This window comes from Magnolia sinica, chromosome 14 (assembly GCF_029962835.1).
Source record: "Magnolia sinica isolate HGM2019 chromosome 14, MsV1, whole genome shotgun sequence".
Taxonomy (NCBI): Eukaryota; Viridiplantae; Streptophyta; class Magnoliopsida; order Magnoliales; family Magnoliaceae; genus Magnolia; species Magnolia sinica.
In genome coordinates this window covers 17,917,046-17,938,515 of record NC_080586.1, presented here as the reverse complement: position 1 = coordinate 17,938,515, position 21,470 = coordinate 17,917,046, and the positions used below count along the sequence as shown (strand labels likewise).

General features: G+C 46.0%; 1 protein-coding gene across 2 annotated transcripts in view; it reads left to right on the top strand.

Annotated features, from left to right (window-relative positions):
- The first annotated feature begins 900 nt into the window (after positions 1 to 900).
- The window catches only part of LOC131225619 (ferritin-like catalase Nec2), a 59,347-nt gene continuing 38,777 nt past the window's right edge, over positions 901 to 21,470 (top strand). Inside the window, exons 1-3 of one of the 2 annotated variants that reach the window (XM_058221178.1) lie at positions 980 to 1,346; positions 2,393 to 2,618; positions 3,109 to 3,554. In XM_058221178.1, coding sequence (XP_058077161.1) covers positions 1,003 to 1,346; positions 2,393 to 2,618; positions 3,109 to 3,486 — 948 coding nt within the window. In that variant the 5' untranslated portion in view covers positions 980 to 1,002 and the 3' untranslated portion in view covers positions 3,487 to 3,554. Of the gene's footprint in view, positions 1,347 to 2,392; positions 2,619 to 3,108; positions 3,555 to 21,470 lie in introns of those variants that run through there. The other variant, XM_058221180.1, reaches the window with a different exon arrangement.

The following is a 21,470-nucleotide window of genomic DNA, read 5'->3' as shown; positions in this document are numbered from 1 at the left end:
GATAGTAAATTAGGTCTATGCAACACAAAAGCCGGTTGTTAGATTAGTGTGATGTTTGAATGATAGCTCGTGAAAGATGCGCTGAACCTAACGAACAGCCTATATCAATGGACTGAAAGTCCAGGTGTTCCAATGCAACTAGAAGCACTATAACTTGCTCTGAGCGCACTACCTAATGGCCCATCACTTGGACGGCACGGATCAACGTTATACTGGGCCTAAACTCCTGTGCATCTTGTTTAGTGTATAGATGTGTTAAGATCTTAATTTTTTATCTTGTTTATAAAGAAAAAGGTGCATCTTGTCCATGTATGGCGTATATAATAGGCGCTTCCTACATCCTATAAAGACAAAGGTGCATATTCCGTACACGACGTGTATACACGGATACAATGGCCACGATAGGACCGACTTATCTGCGCATACGCCTACCAATGTCGTGTGTGTGTGTATACATATGAGCCCGAAAAAAGAATTCTGATGGGCTACACCATTTGGAAAATGTAAAATGGCTCCTGTAACCTTTCACGTAGTGTGGCCCGCCTAAGTTTCCAATCATGCATAATTTCTTAAATTCACTTCATCCTGGTGATTTTCACCTGATGAACGAATTTGATGAAAGATAGATATCAGGTTGGCCCCACGGGCGAACCTATGATTGGCATCCCATTCCCATTATTCCCTGTGGTGTCGCCCACAGGTCCGGCTAATTATTTTCTCCAGTGCCTAGAATCAAGGACAGAAGCTGATGGACGGAGTGGATTTCACATGTTCAGCATAGTGGGCCCCACAGAGCATGTCTTATTACGATAAGATAGAGCTTGTACGTGCCAGCTGACGTTAATAGAAGATGGAAAAAATCTTGAAGCGGCGGCTACACAATCTTCGTAATTTGCGTAAATTGACTTACGTGGATCTTGTTTTTCAAGTATAAATACCATGGCTCGATAGCACTTCTCTCACTCAATATCTATTCCCATATAGAGAAATTAAGGAATTTCGATGGCTGTATCGGGCTTCTCTGTTTCTTTGCTTTTCTTCTTTCTCTGCTTAGGCTATTTTGCGCCGGGGTGTCTGACAGAAGACCCAGCATGTGTATCTCCTCCACCACTAAATGGGACTCCGATATTCCCTGATGATGTGGACAAAATACAGTTCGCTCTCAATTTGGAGTACTTGGAGGCTGAGTTTTTCCTGTATGGAGCGCTAGGGTACGGTCTAGATGGGGTTGCTCCTGAAATAGCCCAGGGTGGCCCACCTCCTATCGGAGGTAAGAAAGCCAACCTCGACCGCCTTACACATCAGATCATCGAAGAATTTGGTTATGAGGAAGTTGGCCATTTGAGGTCTCTCTCTCCCTCTCTCTCTCTCTCTCTCTAATTCTCTCATATCCTATTGTATTTTGAGAGATATCCATCCATCAAAGGTTCGCCCCACTAATGAGGACCACCTTATTCTAAAACCAGCTTGACTGGCCCATTAATCGGACCACACATAAATTTTCTTATCATACTAGCCTTGCTGTCGGTGAGTCAAGTTTTTCGGAATGCAGCCACCAATGGATAGTAAATTCTGTCTATTGGCGTAGAGGGAAAAGGGTGAAAAGAACTTTGAAAATATAGTAAAAAAATACTTAAATTATGAGGAAGGAAGTAGAAGGGGAATCGTGACGGACGCGGATTGCGTCCTACCCCCGTCCGGTCCGGACAGGGCTCTGTGGGACCACAGTGATGTAAGTGTTTTATCCACGCTGTTAATCGTTTTTCTCAGATCATTTTAAGGTATGATTCAAAACATTGAGTAGGTTCACAGCTCCAATGGACCACACCAAAGGAAGCTGTAGTGATAATGACACTCACCGTTGAAACCTTTCTAAGGGCCACGGTGATTTTTTTTTTTTTTACCATAAAAACTATTCATAAGGTCATGTAGACGTGGATGAAGCGCAAAAAACAAATATCAGCTTCATCCGAAACTTCTCTAGCTCTCAAGAAGTTTTTAATGGTGGAAGTTCAATCCCCAATTTGTGGTCCACTTGAGCTTGTTCCTGCCTCATTTTTTTGGCTCATTTCTTAAAATGATATGAGAAAAACGATGAACTGAGTGGATAAAACACTTACATCACTGTGGCCCCCACAGAGCCCTGTCCGGATGGATTACCGTCCGCGCGGGGGTAGGACGCAATCCGCGTCCCACTCGTGACGTGCCAGCTGTTGTGATATTTGCATTTCTTGCTCTCTTCTCTCCCACGTGCACGCGCATGTGTAGCACATATAAGCTAGCAGATGTACAAACATTCAATCACTCATAGATGCAGCAAATATCATTTTTTTTTGTTTTTTATTATTCTTTTCCTGAAAGGTTGTTTGAGTTGTGTATTTTTTTTTTTCAGGGCCATTAAATCAACTGTTGGCGGATTTCCAAGGCCCCTCATCGACATAAGCTCTAAGAATTTTGCTACTATATTTGATAATGCATTTGAAAAGCCACTCAGCCCACCTTTTGATCCTTACATCAGCAGCGTTAATTACCTTCTTGCTTCTTATGTCATTCCATACGTGGGACTTGTGGGCTACGTGGGCACTAACCCAAATATCAACGGCTACGTTTCAAAAAGAGTAAGTTTACCGTCCATTTCTTTCTTTTTGTGCAACTCTGTGTGGTACGGTACATGAGGGCGATGGTGCAACCCTTTTGATCTAACCACTACATGTGGTCCATTTGTGTGAAATCCTAGACACTCATCTCTATATTGATTTTGACTGACGTGACCCTTTACCTAAGGCCTATCCATGATAAGGATATATTACATGAACGATCACAAGAATCATTTAGGTCCATTTTCACGTGGGCCAAATTTGAGGAAGCAAATTTATAACCTGAAAAGGTTTGGCCAAAGGTCATGTGCATAGAGTTCATAAACTTCCATCTGATCAGTGTTAATTTAATAAAACAGTTTTATTTATTTATTTATTATTTTTTTTTATTTTTTTTTATCATACCTATCCCATCTATTCAACGGACTAGATTGATAATCAAGTGCACCAATCTGGTTTATACATTGAATTTGGGTTGTATAGCTGACATTGGTGCACCATTTTTATGCAGTTGTTGGCTGGGCTTTTAGGAGTGGAAGCGGGTCAAGATGCCGTAATTCGAGCTTTACTCTACGAGCGAGCTGACGAGCTTGTGCTTCCTTACAAACGCACGGTGGCTGAATTCACAGCCCGTGTATCGGACCTGCGAAACAGACTGGCAAACTGTGGCATCAAAGACGAAGGCCTTTTCGTCCCACTACAGCTCGGTGCGGAGAATAAGACCACTAGCAACATCTTATCGGCGAATGCAGATTCTTTATCGTATGCACGGACGCCTGCCGAGATTCTAAGGACGGTCTACGGGACTGGCGATGAAAGCAAGCCTGGCGGTTTCTTTCCAGAAGGTGGTAGTGGGAGCATTGCTAGAGGATTTCTGAAAACGCCATGAATGTGTTCTGGATCTTTGATTTGGATCATGTTTGATGAAACTTTGAATAATTGTGGTTTTCTAGAGTTGTGATCCCACTAGTAACTCATAGAAAATCACGACTAGAATAAGTGAATTGAGTAGAATAAGTTGTTTAATAGCACTTGAATAGGCAGGTCCGGCCCATGTTAGAAAGCCTACTAGGCCCAACATGGACCACATGGGTTAGACCCGCTATCATTGTATGTTTAATAAGATCTAGGGTCCTCCATACCTTTTCTTCTCCTGAGTTGATATACCTCTCTATCTCTCCTTCTCTTTCTTTCATTGCAATACCTCATGGTATCAGAGCATTGTTTGCTAAGCAAACCTTGCAATTTGGTACATTCATATCCACAGCAGTCCTACAAGTATTATAATCTCTGCTACTGACTGCTGGTAATATCTACCCTCTCTCTCGATCTCTTCGTTTTTAGATCAGAACCAGTTGAGTTTTAATGATATAAAAGATGTCGTGCATCATCTGTTAATGCTGAATCAATTGAATCCGAGCCGTCCGGTACTTGAGAATCAACGTATGTTGTTGAGCCAATAATCGTTAGACATTTGGGCCTTGATCAGTGATCGGCAATCAGTTTTCGGCCATTGGGTTTGGCAGTCATATACCTTCAGCGTTGGTATTGTTCTTTAATCAATCCAGAAAGCAGATCTGCCATTTTTAAAAAATCTGCTTTGATTAAAGATCAACTTCGTTGCTGCTCTTTTGCATGGCCTAGATTCATGTTTGGATCAAGTGCAGCTCCAGCTTTGGTGGTTGCTTCCATCGATTACTACTAAATTGTAGTTCATCAAGAGGTTGCATCCTACTTTTTGTTAACTTAATGCACTTTATGGGAATACATATATGTGTTTCAATTCATGAACTTTATGAAATATATGTATTTATTCCAATACATGTACTTTGGAATACATGTATTTGTTCCAATACATACATGAGGTTACGGATTTATTTATTTATTTTTAAGGTGTAATATATTCATACCAAAATGAGAATACAACAACTATCCAGCCTAAGCTTCCGGGCAGGCTCGAACTGGTTGGGCCCACCTATAGTAAGAAGAAAAAGAATCTGGAAAACTGAGACAAATTCAGCCCACCTGCAGGCTCCCCAATTCAATTTTGTCAAGGAATAAAGAACCTCGAATAGTTGGGGGGAGATCACCTAACATTCTGTACCGATGGTCCACTTACCCGTCACTCCCCAATTATGCCAGGAAATCCAGGGCAGTGTTCGCCTCCCTAGGGGTATGGGCGAAGTGCACCTCCAAAATGCTCCTTAGGGACTCGATCCTAATCCTCCAATACCACATGGACCAGGAGGATAGAACAAGATTAGAGATGGTATATACCACTGATTTAGAATCACTTGTTGTCACGCCCCAGACTCGGTAACCGGACTCACAAGGAACACAATTGCCAGTTCTGACCGCAACAGCTTCCGTAGGACCCCATTCTCGGCTCTTGAGGTAGGTTTCGGTCCTGGAATCCTATAAGGAGGATTTTCATAACAGTATAATCATTTTCAATACGAGCATACCCAAGATCACAGCAAATACATCTAAGAATAACAAAGGCACACATCGCAAAATTCACTAAAAATTTAAACTTTTACATCATCCATAAGGTCCAAAAGGACATACATGAGAATAAAAGGAAAAGAGAGAGAAATCAGCAACACTGGAGTCCTCACTGCTCAACTCTACTCCACGCTCTGCTGCTACAGCGCCTACCTAGAGTCTCCTGCACGCATCAATCGTGCATAAGCTTATAGAAGCTTAGAGGGTGGTGTAAGTGTGTGACAATGGTGCACAGAAGAATAGTAGAAGGTATAAGGAGAGAAGCATGATCAATGAGTATATCACTATCCTTACCAAGGCTTACCATGAATGCGATGCAATGAGTAATGAGTGTCATACCAAGGCAATGTATGAAGGGGGGCTTGTACAGCCAATGCTAATGCGATGCAAGTAATGTCAGTGCTCATATCCAAACCATAAGTTAAGTACATTTCCAATAATAAGGAATCACCAGGGTCCATTACACTGCTGAATGACTGCCGCTCTGCAGACCCCGCATAGTCAAACGAGCGTAAGAGACCTCACTACCCGCCTGTGGACAATCAATCACTAACAAGGCCTGAAGGTAGTGGACCCATTTACGAGCTGGGCAGACTCATCCTAGTAATACCTCCTCACACCAGGCAGGTAAGGCCACACCCCTATCCAACTGACTACACGACAGTGGGAGTCGCGGCCTAACGGTATAAGGCCCTCGTGCGCTCATGTGTTCCACCTGTTCACGGCGTTGGAGCAGATCCTTGGTACCATGGAAGTTTTGAGAATTTCACCCATGGGCATCCTATGCACCCGGTATGCTCAACTAATATTTTCGGTGTCTAGTCATACGGCCATCTACAAATACCCCTGTGGAGGTAAGGCCCTGATGAAGTAACGGCAGATATCCACAAGCTATGCAATGCTAGATGCATGAATCACACAATCACCCATGCATCAATCCCAAGCATCCATCTCTCGGGGAGATACCAACATGTCCTACACAATGACACAACCATGGCCAATCACAACTCAACCAAGCATGCATATGATGCGTATGGGAGTGGCCCATGAAGATGAATAGGGGTGCCAATGAGGTGAAGATGAACTCTCTACCTAACTATGAAGGGTCTAGGTACTTAACTAATTCCTTATAAGGAATACAACCTCTAGTGGGGGGCCCATATACCTAGGGTAGCCCATGAGACTAAGGAGAACAATGGTATGGGCTTAAATAGATGAAACGGGCCTAGCAAGGGTCTATGGTAGACCTTTAACCACCCATAGAAGCCCATGGGCCTACCTTAGGGCCACCAATGTGGACATCCAACCACAATTAGTCCCCAAGAGGTAGCCCATCTTTAATTGATCATGTATCAAGGCTCAAGGACCACGCAACATCAGAAATAAGAAACGGGCAGCCTTAGTCATACCACAAACACTCATGTTGGGCTTTAGAAAGGGCGGCCTAAGGCCTATACAGAACATGGGTCCAAGGGAAACACACATAGCCCAACTCATAATTACTATTATGGGCCCATAGGGGAAAGGTTAGGGCTCAACATAAAGGCCACTAATCCCATATATTGTGGTGACCTAGTGGGCAACCCATTGCTCAAACCACACGGGCAAATGTCATGCTCTTAGTCAAGTAAGTTGGGCCTACAACCTAGCCCAAGTATTAAAGTTGATTTGTTGGGCAACCAAGGGCCCATCTACTTGTGTAATCCGGCCCACTAACCCAACACAATAGTATGGTAAAAAAATGGCTCAAGAGTTCAATGGGCCTATTTGGAAAGTCCCAACCCAATCGGGCATAAAGAGTTCAACAGCTAGCTACATTCATGGACCTAATTAAATTCAACTGCGGTGGGCCTCAAAAGTGCATTTATTAAGCCCAATATTTAAAGAATTAAAGGTATAAATTATTCCTTCTAAGATCTTCACAATGTAGTGGGCCTCACTCCTCAAAATGTCAGTCCAAAGGCCAAGCATAATTATAACATGTTGCTGTCCTAAATTTGGGCACTCCATTGGAGTGGGTCCAGGGCCTCTAAAACTCTGGAAATTGAGGGCCAAGGCCCCTCATCATGCATACAATGAGAGGAAACTCAAAGAGGTGGCCCACCATTAAATGAAATATTTTTAAATTATGGTTTTATCAAGGCATATTGTTGGACTGCACAGCAGAAAATCTGGCAGTCCAACTATCTTGGCCCATTCTTTTGGATGCCCAAATGAGGTCAGTTGGGGCTGAAATTTTACAGAGTGATACTCCCATAGGTGAACCACACCCTTACAAAATTTTATAATTTTTGAACATCTATAAATATTTTAATTCATTTAAAGAATTCAATTTGTCCTGAAAATCAGACTGATCTGGACACCATGTTGTAATGGGCCGGTCCAGCCACCACTATGGTGTGTACAGGTGTCCATTGGCCCCAAAATTTTGAAGTTGGGTCCTACCATGGGTCGTACACCTTCCTGTAAATTTTTTTATAATTTTTACACACCCAAAACTATTTTAATAAATTTTAGAATTCTAACATGTCCAGGGTGGATTGTTGTTGGATTAGTGCAGAAAATCCAGACTGTCCACCTTACTTGGACCACACCTTTGGGACCTCAATGAATGTCAGATAGGGCTGAAATTTGGGGGACATCAAGATGAGATCCCCACCTTTCAGAAAAATATATTTGGTGGTTATGAATAGCCCCCCAAACAGTCCCAAAATCTAGTCCAAAATCAACCAGAAACTGTTCAGAAAATTCTGGACAGCAACATGTACTTGGATAAAATTAATTATATAAGTTAAATAAAAAGGGGAAATACTCCAAGAACTAGGTGTTATGGCCCTCCCTAGTGGGCCCCATAAATGGCCAAAATAAATCCCAAGGTTACCACACTTGCATGCATCAATAAAGGTCAGCAAATGGGACACCCAACCATAGTGTAAGTGGGTATGGATGTCCCACCCTAGCTGAACTTTTCTGGACTATCCAGGCCCACTAAGTGGACCACACACATCATCAGCAATCATAGGAAAGGTGGAAGAAGGAAAAAAAAAAATATTCCGGCCATTGGGAGAAGGCACCGTCACTATTGAGCCTTCCCCAACACAATCGCACCCATACATTGCATTTTCATCTACATTTCACGATGGATCTTCATCATGCATGATCTACACTTGAGATGAATGGATGAGATACCATCCCAACCATGATGTAAGGGTCTAGATGACCCATCAAGTTATGGAATGTGGAAAACCCTCCATGATGGGGTCCATCAAGAGGAAACCCCATACATGGGACATGCATGCATAAGATGGATCATTTGGCCACATCCAATGAATTGTGTAGGATCTCCACCATTGATTGGTGGGTCCTACACGTTCCGAATGAAAGAAGAAGAAGATCTACACTATAAAAAGGATATTGCATGGAATAAAGAAGCACCCACCTAAATATCTTCACCAAAACTTGGATCACCAAGCTCCAAATGCTCCAAGGAACCAAGATAGATGGATGAGATGGGTTTTCAATAGATGGATTAAGAGGAAAAAAGAGGAGAAGGGGCTAGAGAATTTGGAGATTTTTGGAGGAATGTTGCTAGGGAAGAAGAGAAGAGAGAGAGAAATGAGAGGGAAAGAGAGAGAAATCTCTTTTAAGCTAAGTAATCATGAGTTTCTTACCTTAGATAGAGAAGAGAAATCATGGCAATAGGGAGTTAGAAACAATGTTGTAGGGTTAGTAGGCTTTTTAGGTTAGTGGATGGTGTTTTAGAGATGGGTGGTGTAGGGATAGGGCCTAGGTAGTGTGTGTTGGAAATAGTGTAGTGTGTGTTGAAAATAGTTTTAAGAGATGGGACCTACCTAGAAATCCATGCACACCACCCCTAGGTGGGCCACATGATCATGATTAAGGGCTTAGAAAATGAAATGCACCCAACTTACGATCTACACATCGGATGGATGCACAAGACGTGTCGTTGGAACCGCAGCGACGATGCGATCGCAATGGCATAGGTTTTAACTCGATCCGAGTCGGGTTTACGTGACCGAACTCAAGGGTAACTGCAAACATTATCCGAAGGTCGCGGGTCACCGAAATTTGACCGATAGGACCGCGGGACCAAAATGAACGAAATGCATACTCACACACACACATGCACACACGCGAACTCGGGTTGGGTTTCACAACCCTCCCCACCAACAAAGAAATTTCGTCCTCGAAATTGAACAATTTAAGACAAAATAAAAGATAAAACACCACCATCATATAGTAATCATCATATAAGGAAGGCAATACAAACAATCATATATCAATCAATCATCAAACAAATGGGGATAACGCTCTCTAATCTCGGCCTCACGTTTTCAAGTCGCCTCGGCTTCTGAATGATGACCCCATTGCACCTTCACTAAGGGAATGACCTTGGTCCTGAGGACCTGCTTCTTCTGATCAAGGATACGAATCGGCTGCTCAATATAGGAAGCATCCTCACGGACCTCAAGTGGCTGTCAATCAATCACAGGAATAGTGTCTGACTCACATCTCCGCAACATAGAAACATGGAACACGTCGTGGATCGTAGACAACTCAGGAAATAAGGCAAGCCCACGCACTCGATAATCTCAAAAGGTCTGATGAATCTTGGGGCGAGCTTGCCCTTCACACCAAAGAGAACCACGCCCTTCATTGGCGAGACCTTGAAATACACCATGTCCCCGACTGCGAACTCGAGGGGTCGATGCTGACGATCAACAAAACTCTTCTGCCGGCTCTGAGCTGTGCGCATCCTCTGCCTGATAACATTAATAACCTCTGACGTCTTCAGCACAAGCTCGGGACCTAAGAGATGACGCTCTCCAACCTCGGTCCAACAACTAGGAGATCTGCACGGTCTGCCATAAAGTGCCTCAAAAGGAGCCATGCCGATAGTTGCCTGATAGCTGTTGTTGTACGCGAACTCGGCGAGGCGCATATGATCATCCCAACTGCCCTCAAAGTCGATCACACAAGCCCTGAGCATATCCTCAACGATCTGGTTGACCCTTTCGGTCTGCCCATCCGTCTGCAGATGATATGCGGTGCTGAGATGCATAGTGACCCCCAATGCCTGTTGAAAACTCCTCCAAAACTGAGACGTAAATCTGGTCATATAATACCTCAAAAGGAGCCATGCAGTGTCACTATCTCCTCAATGAATATCCTTGCTAATCGATCCATAGACCAGAAGCACGTATCGAATGAAATGAATCGACTTCGCCGATGATCGACGATAACCCAAATGGTATCGTGACGCTGAGTCCTCGGCAAACTGCGATGAAGTCCATCGATACATGCTCCCACTTCCACTCTGGAATGCTCAATGACTGCAAGGGACCAGGGGGTCTCTGATGATCGGCCTTAACACGCTGGCATGTATCACACTCAGCCACAAAACTCGCAATCTGGCGCTTCATCCCTTGCCAGAAGTACTGCCTCTTTATATCACGATACATCTTCGTGGAGCCCGGGTGGATAGTAAGTCTCGATCGGTGTGCCTCGGTCATCAGATCCCGACGCAACTCTGGAACGTCCGGGACACACAATCGGCCTCTGAAGCGTAATCCACCATCGGAACCAATCTGCCCGTCTGACTACTCCACGGATGCGGCCTCTGCTCGGTACTCCTGAAGTGACTCGTCCGTCTGTTGAGCCTTGATCACCCTGGCCATTAAGGAGGTTTGAATCGACAAGCTCGAAAGCTGAACAATGGAAGACTGCAGACCGAACTCAAAGTCAAACTCGAGCATCTGCCACTCACGCACCATCATCCGTGACACCAGGCCTCGTGGCTGTCGGCTGAGCTCGTCCGCCACCACGTTTGCCTTGCCCGGGTGGTACTGAAGGTTAAAATCATAGTCTTTCAGCAACTCCATCCATCGCCTCTATCACAGGTTCAACTCGGACTGCGAAAATAGATACTTCAAGCTCTTATGATTCGAGAAGAGCTCGAACCTGACCCCATATAGATAATGCCTCCACACCTTCAGTGTGAAGATGACTGTTGCGAGCTCCAAATCATGAGTGGGGTAGTTCAGCTCATGGACCTTGAGCTGGTGCTAGGCATATGCCACTGGCTTCCCATGCTGCATTAGTACAGCACCCAAGCTAACTCTGGAGGCATCAGTAAAAATAACAAAACCCTCACTCCCATCAGGAATAGTGAGAACAGGAGCCGATGTGAGGCGGTCCTTCAACTCCGTAAATGCCTTCTCGCAAGCGTCACTCCAGACAAACTCGACGCCCTTCGGCGTCAACCGGGTCAGCGGTGCTGCAATACGGGAGAAACCCTCGATAAACTGTCGGTAATATCCCGCTAGACCAAGGAAGCTGCGAATCTCGGACGCGTTCGTGGGCTGGCCCCACTAACGCACTGCATCAACCTTCGAGGGGTCCACAGCGACACCCTCCCTCGTCACCACGTGATCGAGGAACTTCATCTCCTCCTGCCAAAACTCACACTTCTCCAGCTTCGCATATAGCTGGTGGGCACGGAGGGTCTCAAACACAATCTGCAGGTGCTCAGCATGGTCCTCTCGAGTCCTCGAATATACAAGAATATCATCAATGAATACCACCACGAACTGATCAAGGAACGGCTGAAAAACCTCATTCATCAGCTACATGAATATAGCGGGCGCGTTGGTCAGTCCAAACGACATGACCAAGAACTCGAAGTGACCATAACGTGTCCGAAAAGCTGTCTTCGGAATGTCCTCCTCTCGGACCCGAATCTGATGGTAACCAGAATGCAAGTCTATCTTGAAAAAATACTGTGCACCTTACAGCTGATCGAACAAATCATCAATACGGGGAAGTGGGTATCGGTTCTTGATGGTGACTCTGTTGAGCTCACGATAATCTATACAGAGTCGCAACGAACCATCCTTTTTCTTCACAAACAATACCGGGGCTCCCCAAGGTGAACTACTGGGACGAATGAAACCTAACTCCCGAAGCTCATCCAATTGCTCCTGCAGTTCCCTCAACTCCAATGGTACCATCCGGTAAGGGGCCTTCGAGATGGGCGCAGTACCGGGTACCAAATCAATCTGGAGCTCCACTTGCCAACGTGGATGCAAACCCGAGATCTCCTGAAACACATCCGGGTACTCACAAACAACTGGTAACAACTCAATACTCTCTGCCACAGAATCCTCAATGACTGAAGCCAAGAAACTAGATAACGGCTCTCCTCTGGGCTCAGCAACGAACTGGAACACTGGCAAGCCTGGAATGTGAAACGTAACCGTCCTCGCGGCACAGTCTAAGATGGTACCATACTCTGCAAGCCAGTCCATACCCAGAATCACATCAAAACCTGACATCGGCATCATAAACAGATCAGCAGGAAGGAACATCTCACCCACTAACGCCAGGCAAGAAGGACAGCGAAGGGTCAACATCATAGACTTCCCCATGGGAGTCGAAACGGTCAAAGCCTCAGACACGGACTCCGATGAAATACCGGTCGATCGGCAAAACTGCTCGGCCACAAAAGAATGAGAGGCACCAGAATCAAATAAAACATGAACAATGTAGGAAGAAACAAGAAGAATACCCTCGACTACTCCACCGGTCGATGACTGCGAGTCCTGGCCTGGCACCTGCTGCGCAGAATAAAAGCGGCCCTGAGCTGGTAAGGGAAGTAACCCGGAAGACTGAGGGTCCTGAGTCTGTGCCTGCTGGGCTACGATACATATCGAACCCAGGGACCGGACATGCGGATATCTCCTCTGCTGGTGCTGCGGCTGCTGCTGTCTCTGCTACTGCTGTCGCTGCTGAGGAGGTTTGCCTGACTGCCTCTGCTACTGAAGAGGAGCCCTAGGAGCGGTGGGTGGAAGCTGAGCTCTCTGCTGCTACTGAGGAGGATGAGGAGGAGGCAACTGCGGTGGCCTCTGCTGTTGAATGGGGAGAGGGCACTCATGCCTCCGATGCCCGGCCTGTCCACAGCCGAAGCATACACCAGAAAAGGGGCCGGAAGATGGTGCTGACAATGATGATGAAGCTACTTTTTGAACCGTAAGCTGCTGAAATCCTGACATGCCCCTCCGTCTCTGCTGACGGTGCTGCCTAAAACTGCTGGCTGGTGCCCTCCTCTTCCGGTCTCCACCGGAACTCTGCTCTCTCGACCTCTGGGTCATAGCCCAGTCCTCCTCATAAACCAGTGCCTGATGAATGACCTGGTCAAACGTCTCCAAACAATACCCTACCACACGACTGCGAAGGGCAGGACACAAACCAGTCACAAAACGACAAGCCCTCATCTTCTCATCGCTGGTGAGATGAGGAGCAAATCTAGACAAGGCCAAGAAAAGGGCCTCATACTGAGATACAGTCATATCACCCTGCACTAGGGTCTCAAACTCGATCGCCCGTTGGATTTGAACGTGCTCAGGGAAGAACTTCTGGTCGAAACGGACCACGAACTCGTCTCATGTCCAAACAAACTGAGGTCCGACCATCCTAGATACAGATGACCACCAATGGCGGGCCTCGCCCTGAAGGAGATAGGTCGCAAGGGATACTCTCTAACCCGCAGGATACTGAATAGTGTTAAAAATTCTCACAACCTCAGTGTGCCAAGCCTCGGCGGCAGAAGGGTCAGGGTCACCACTAAACCTCAGGGGATCATGCTGCCAGAACTCTCGGGCTATCGCACTAGAACGCGGTAAGTCAGACTGCCTAGACACCTCAGCGGTAGCTGGCTAACGGGTTTGCAATGTGGTGGTAACAAGCTGCATCAACTGCTGAAAATGCTCAGCTCCTATAGGTACTATCGGAAAGGCAGGGGTGGCACTCGCCTTAGGCGGAGGCACGGGTGTGACCGGCGGAGCAGGAGCCTCCGAAAATGGAACAGCAAGCTGAGGAGGGGGAATAGGTGGGGGAACCGGAGCAACTGGAGGTACAGACATTACGGGCTCACTGGAGGAACAGGCCAAATCGGGACCTTAGGAATCGGATCCTCAACAACGGGAGTAGGATGGGTAACTCGGGTGCCTCGTCCACGGGCAACATGGCCACGGGTGCACGACCAATAGTGCCACGACCATGGGTGCCACGTCCACACAGCATCGTCTACAAAATAATGACAACGCAAGGAATCAGGACAATTACATGCTCAATACGGAGCGAAAGGAAGGATCTCGGGACACTACTTGTCCCATATTCTTGGCAGACATGCGATGTTATCCTGAGTCATCCCAAAATTACTTGTTATGCTCTGATACCAACTCCTGTCACACTCCAGACTTGGTAACTGGACTCACAAGGAATTCGATTGCCGGTTCTGACCGCAACAGCCTCCGTAGTACCCCATTCTCGGCTCCTGAGGTAGGTTCCGGTCCTGGGATCCTACAAGGAGGATTTTCATAACAGTATAATCATTTCCAATACGAGCATACCCAAGATCACAACAAGTACATCTGAGAATAACAAAGGCACACATCGCAAAATCCACTAAAAATTTAAACTTTTACATCATCCATAAGGTCCAAAAGGACATACATGAGAATGAAAGAAAAAGAGAGAAATCAGCAACACTGGAGTTCTCACTGCTCAACTCTACTCCCCGCTCTGCTGCTACGGCACCCACCTAGAGTCTCCTGCACGTATCAATCGTGCATAAGCTTATAAAAGCTTAGAGGGTGGTGTAAGTTGTGACAATGGTGCACAGAAGAATAGTAGGAGGTATAAGGAGAGAAGCATGATCAATGAACATATCACTAGCCTTACCAAGGCTTACCATGATTGTGATGCAATGAGTAATGAGTGTCATATCAAGGCAATGCATGAAGGGGGGCTTATACAGCCAATGCTAATGCGATGCAAGTAATGTCAGTGCTCATATCCAAACCATAAGTACATTTTCAATCATAAGGAAATCACCAGGGTCCATTATACTGCTGAATGACTGCCGCTCTGCAGACCCCACACAGTCAAACGAGCGTAAGAGACCTCACTACCCGCCTATGGACAACCAATCACCAACAAGGCCTGAAGGTAGCGGATCCATTTACGAGCTGGTCAGACTCAACCTAACAATGCATCCTCATACTAGGCTGGTAAGGCCAGACCCCTATCCAACCGACTACACGACAGTGGGAGTCGCGGCCTAACGGTATAAGGCCCTCGTGCGCTCATGTATTCCACCCAGTCACGGTGTTGGAGCAGATCTTTGGTACTATGGAAGTTTTAGAAATTTCACCCATGGGCATCCTATGCACCCGGTATGCTCAACTAATATTTCTAGTGTCCAGTCATACGGCCATCCACGAATACCCCTGTGGAGGTAAGGCCCTGATGAAGTAAGGGTGGATATCCACAAGCTATGCAATGCTAGATGTATGAATCACACAATCACCCATGCATCAATCCCAAACATCCTTCTCTCGGGAAGATACTAACATATCCTACACAATGGCACAACCATGGCTAATCACACCTCAACCAAGCATGCATATGATGTGTATGGGAGTGGGCCATGAAGATGAATAGGGGTACCAATGAGGTCAAGATGAACTCTCTACCTAACCATGAAGGGTCTAGGTACTTAACCAATTCCTCATAAGGAATACAACCTCTAGTGAGGGGTCCATATACCTGGGGTAGCCCACGAGACTAAGGAAAACAATGGTATGGGCCTAAATAGATGAAATGGGCCAACCAAGGGTCTATGGTGGACCTTTAACCACCCATAGAAGCCCATGAGCCTACCTTAGGGCCACCAATGTGGACATCCAATCACAATTAGTCCCCAAGAGGTAGCCCATCCAATCGAGGGACCGGACATACGGATATCCCATCTGCTGGTGTTATGGTTGTAGCTGTCTCTTTTGCTGTTGTCTCCGTTGAGGAGGTTTGCCTGGCTGCCTTTACTGCTGAGGAGGAGCCTTAGGAGTGGCGGGTGGAAGCTGCGCTCTTTGCTGCTGCTGAGGAGGACGAGAAGGGGGCAACTACGATGGCCTTTGCTGCTGAATGGGGAGAGGGCACTCACGCCTCCAATGCCAAAACCCTGATCTTCCCCTCCATCTCTGCTGACGGAGCGTCTGGAACTGCCGGCTAGTGCTCTCCTCTTCCGGTCTCCACCGGAACTCTACTCTCTCGATCTCTGGGTCATAGCCTAGTCCTCCTCATAAACCAGTGCCCGATGAACAACCTGGTCAAACGTCTCCAAACAATGCCCTACCACACTGCTACGAAGGGCAGGGTGTAAACTAGTCACAAAACGACGGGTCCTCATCCTGAAGAAGATAGGTCGCAAGGGATATTTCTGACCCACAGGACACTGAATAGTATCAAAAATCCTCGCAACCTCAGTGCGCCAAACCTCGATGGTAGAAGGGTCAGGGTCACCACTAAACCTCAGGGGATTATGCTGCCAGAACTCTCGAGCTATCGCACTAGTGCATGGTAAATCAAACTTCCCAGAAACCTTGGCAGTAGCTGGCTAATGGGTCTGCAATGCGATGACAACAAGCTGCATCAGCTGCTAGAAATGCTCGGCTCCTATAGGTACTATCGGAAAGGCAAGAGCGGCACTCACATCAGGCGGAGGCACGGGTGTGGCTGGCGGAGCAGGAGCCCCAGTAATTGGAACAACAACTGAGGAGGGGGAATAGGTGAGGGAACCAGAGCAACTGGAGCCTTTGTAACCGGAACAGCAAGCTGAGGAGGAGGAATGGTGGGGGAACCGGAGCAACTAGAGGAACAGGCTAGATCGGGACCTCTGGAATTGGATCCTCAACAACGGGAACAGGACGTGCTCGAGTAGGATGGGTACCTCGGGCGCCTTGTCCACGGGCACCACGACCACGAGGCGCCACGACCATGGGTGTCACGACCACGCGTGCCACGTTCACGCGTTATCGTTTAGAAAATAATGATGATGCAAGGAATCAAGATAATTACAGGCTCGATACAGAGCGAAAGGAAAGGTCTCGGGACACTACTTGTCCTATGCGCTAAGCAGACATGCGATGTTATCCCGAGTTATTTCAGAATTACTTGCTATGCTCTGATACCAACTCATGTCACGCCCCAGACTCGGTAACCGGACTCACAAGGAACCCAATGGCCAGTTCTGGCCGCAACAGCCTCCATAATACCCCATTCTCAGCTCCTAAGGCAGGTTCCGATCCTGGGATCCTACAAGGAGAATTTCTATAACAGTATAATCATTCCAATACGAGCATATCCATCACAACAAGTATATCTGAGAATTACAAAGGGCACACATAACAAAATTCACTAAGAATTTGAACTTTTACAAGTTTACATCAGGCCCAAAAGGACATACATCAGTTAATAGGAAAAGAGAGAAATTAGCAACACTGGAGTCCTCAAGCTCAACTCTACTCTAAGCTCTGCCTCTACAATGCCTGTCTAGGATCACCTGCATGCATCAATCATGCATAAGCTTATAGAAACTTAAAGGGTAGTGAAAGTGTGTGTCAATGGTGCACAGAAGAATAACAGAAAGTACAAAGAAAGAACATGCTCAATGAGAATATCACTAGCCTTACCAAGGCTTATCATGAAGACCATGCAATAAGTACTGAATGCCATACCAAGGCAATGCATGAAGGGGCTTACACAGCCAATGCTAATGCAATGCAAGTATTGCGAGTGCTCATATCCAAACCACATATCAAGTACATTTTCAATCATAAGAAAATCATCGGGGTCCAATACACTACTGAATGACTGCCGCTCTACAGACCCCGCACAGTCAAACGAGTGTAAGAGACCTCACTACCCGTCTGTGGATAGCCAATCACCAGCAAGGTCCGACGGTAGCGGACCCATTTACGAGCTGGTCAGACTCAGCCTAGCAATGCCTTCTCACACTAGGCAAGTAAGGCCACACCCCTATCTAACCGACTACACGACAGTGAGAGTCATGGCCTAACGGTATAAGGTCATCGTGCGCTCATATATTCCACACGGTCATGGCATTGGAGTAGATCCTTGGTACCATGAACGTTTTAGAAATTTCATCCATGGGCATCCTATGCACTCGGTATGCTCAAATAATATTTTCGGTGTCCACACATACGGCCATCCATGAACATCCTTGTGGAGGCAAGGCCTTGATGAAGAAAGGGCAGTATCATCATGAAATGCGATGGCAATACATGAGTCACACACACAAATCATGCACTAGTTGCAGGTACACAATGTGCACGAGGAGAGAAACTCCATCTCTCAATGACTACCACACAATGCAATCAATTCATACATATGATGCATATGGGTCACGAAATGTAAGTGGGCTACCTGCGAAATTATGGAATCCTCCATCCTAAGGAGGGTCAAGGTTTAGGCACATAGACAAGTATTCTAAGAAGAAGAGAAATCCTCTAGTGGGAGCCTAATAATTTGGGATGGCCCACATGCTAAGAGAGAGTCATGGCCCTAAAGAGGGACGGTCCTAGCCAACCCAAGGTGGGCCTTTAACCACTTATAAAGGTCTCTATGGGCCTACCTTAGGGCCACCAAGGAGGACATCCAACTACAACTGGGTCCCTAAAAGGTAGCCAGCTATGCATATGATAAGAAATCTAAAGTCTAAGCAATGTATAGTTTAGTGGGTCATATCCTAAACTCAAATCATAGGCCATGAAGTGGGCCCTCAAGTGAAGTTTGGGCCCAACCATAAGGGTCATGGGTTCACTCATTGTGGTGGGCCCAATGGACAGCCCATTTTCCTAACATATAGGAAATCCTTATATTTAACACAAGTTAGGCCTCACATCTCGGCCCTAGTATGAATTTATTATAATGGACAAGCAATGGCCCAACTACTTGAGTATTTGGCCCATAAGACCCATCACAATGGCGAGGTAAATATAGGACCCAAGGGCCCAACGGGCCTATCAAAAGTTCTAGCCCAACCAAGGCTATAAGGCCCATTAATTAGAAGACTAGCCCGAGAAGAATTCAATTGGAATGGACCTTTAATCATGCACTAAGTAAGCCTAAAAATAAAACTAAAATTGTAAGATAACTGACTTAAATCTTTTCCAAATCTAGTGGGCCATACTACCCCAAAACAAACATTTATGGGGTGGCAACATTGGGCCCATTGCTGAATTTCCAGCCCACCCGCTTTTTGGGTTGTTGGAGTTCAACAATTTAATTAATTTATAGTATATTTATTTTCTGATATCTCACATACATCACTGTGGGTCCTACCAGATGAGAGGGGGATGCACAACACATATTATAAGTGGGCCATGCTGCTGGAATATAGGCCCAGCAACAACACAAGGTAGGGGCATCCCATGGTGGTTAGTCCTACGGGCCTAGGTATTTGACCCAAAACTGACCTAAATTGCAGGCCCAACCGCGGTCAGTACAGGGGCCCGTTGGCCCTAAAACTTTGCAGGGTGGTCCTTCTATGGGTGGGACACACTAAACAAAATTTCACAAATTTTGGATAACTAAAAGTATTTTAATTAATTTAAATAAGACAGTCTGTCCAGAAAATCGGATACACCTGGACGTCCCAATGTGGTGGTCCAGTCCGGCCCTCGCCACGGTGTGCATAGGAATCCATTAGCCCAAAAAATTTGTAAGTGAGTCCCAACATAGGTGGACCACCTCCTTGTAAATTTTCATGATTTTAGGCTACCGAAAAGTATTTTAATAAATTCAGAAGTTACAATGTGTCTAGGGTGGAATGTTGCTGGAAATAACTGTTTTGAATTTGGGCCATCCAAATGGGAGGGTTCTGGGCCTCCAAATTTCTTGAAATTTGGACCCAAGGTCCCTCATCAATCCTAAAATAAGAGGAACCTAGAAAGATGGCCAGCTTCTGAGAAAATATTTTTAAAATTTTGTTTTCATGGGACTATGTTACTGGACTGCACAACAGAAATTCTTTGCAGTCCATCAACTTGGCCCACACTTTTGGATGCCCAAATGGGGTCTAATGGGGATAAAATTTGGTATGGTTGTAGGTGGGTCATGAGGATACAAGAATCACAAATTATTTTGTTTTATTATTCCCACTAAAGATCCAGAAATCAGGCCCCAAAGTGGCCCAAAAATCAGTCCAGGCAGATTTGGACAGCAATATGTACTTCAAAAAAAAAAACAATTGCAACCATAAATTAAATGGGGATCTAGCCCCTGAAAATCATGGTGTGGTCCACCTAAGTGGACCTCAAAAATATCCAAACCATCCCATCGCCAAAACAAGCTTGCATGCACCCATTTTTGTGCATTTAGGGGCCACACATTCAATGGGAGGGACTTGTGAAAACATCCCCTCTCTATGGATGGTTGGGATCTTGTTAGTCCACAAGGTGGGCTACACACTCATGATCAGCACTCTCAACAAGAAAAGGAGGAGCATCCGGCCATCGGGGGAGGGTCCGCCACTATTGAGCCGTCCCCACACAATCATCACCACAAACAACATTACAAACACATGTACAACCTAGATCTTGTGATGCATGGCCTAGATCTTTGAGACGAAGGGTTGGGATGCCATCCCAACCACATGTAAGGGTCTAGATGACCCATCATACTTAGGGAAATAGGGGAAATCCCTATGCAAGGGGTCCATCAAGAGAGAAATCCCATGCATGGTCATGCATGCACGAGATGGGCCCATTGGCCACATCCAAAGGGTTAGATGGGATCCCCACAATGGATTAGTGGGTCCCACTTGTTCCCTACATGAAGAAACAAAAGAACTAAGATAGGGAAGGGAGATTAGCATTTGTGGAAAACACCCACCTTGAATCTTCAAGCTACCACCAACACTAAGTACTCCAAGCTCCAAGCTTTGAGTTCAATGGTCAAGATGAGTTTGTGGTGGCTAGATGGAGGAAGAAAAGAAGGAGAAGTTGCTAGAAATTGGGAGAGGGAGGGCTAGACCTTCCACCATGGAAGAGGAAAATGAGAGAAATGAAGGAGGAGAGAGGAAGGGAGGGTTGTAGGAGAGTCATCATTGCTCTCCCTCATTAGTTAGAGAAAGTAATCATGACTTATGGTGATACAAACAATGTTTGCTAGGGTAGGTTAGGTGTGGGTAGTGCTTAGGGTGGGTAGTGTTTATTCTATGAGAATTTAGTGTGTGTGGGTGGTGTGCATGCGAACTTGTGCCATGAGAGTGGTCCATATGCTTTGTGCAAAAAGTGGGTCACATAATGAAATGCTCACAACTTTTGATCTATAAGTCGGATGAACGCACAAGACACGTCGCTTGAACCGCAACGACGATACGAATGAGATGGCATAGGTCTAGAGTCGACCTGAGTCTGGTCTATATGATCGGACTCAAGGATGACCTCAAACACTATCCGAGGGTCACAGGTCGCCGAAATTTGA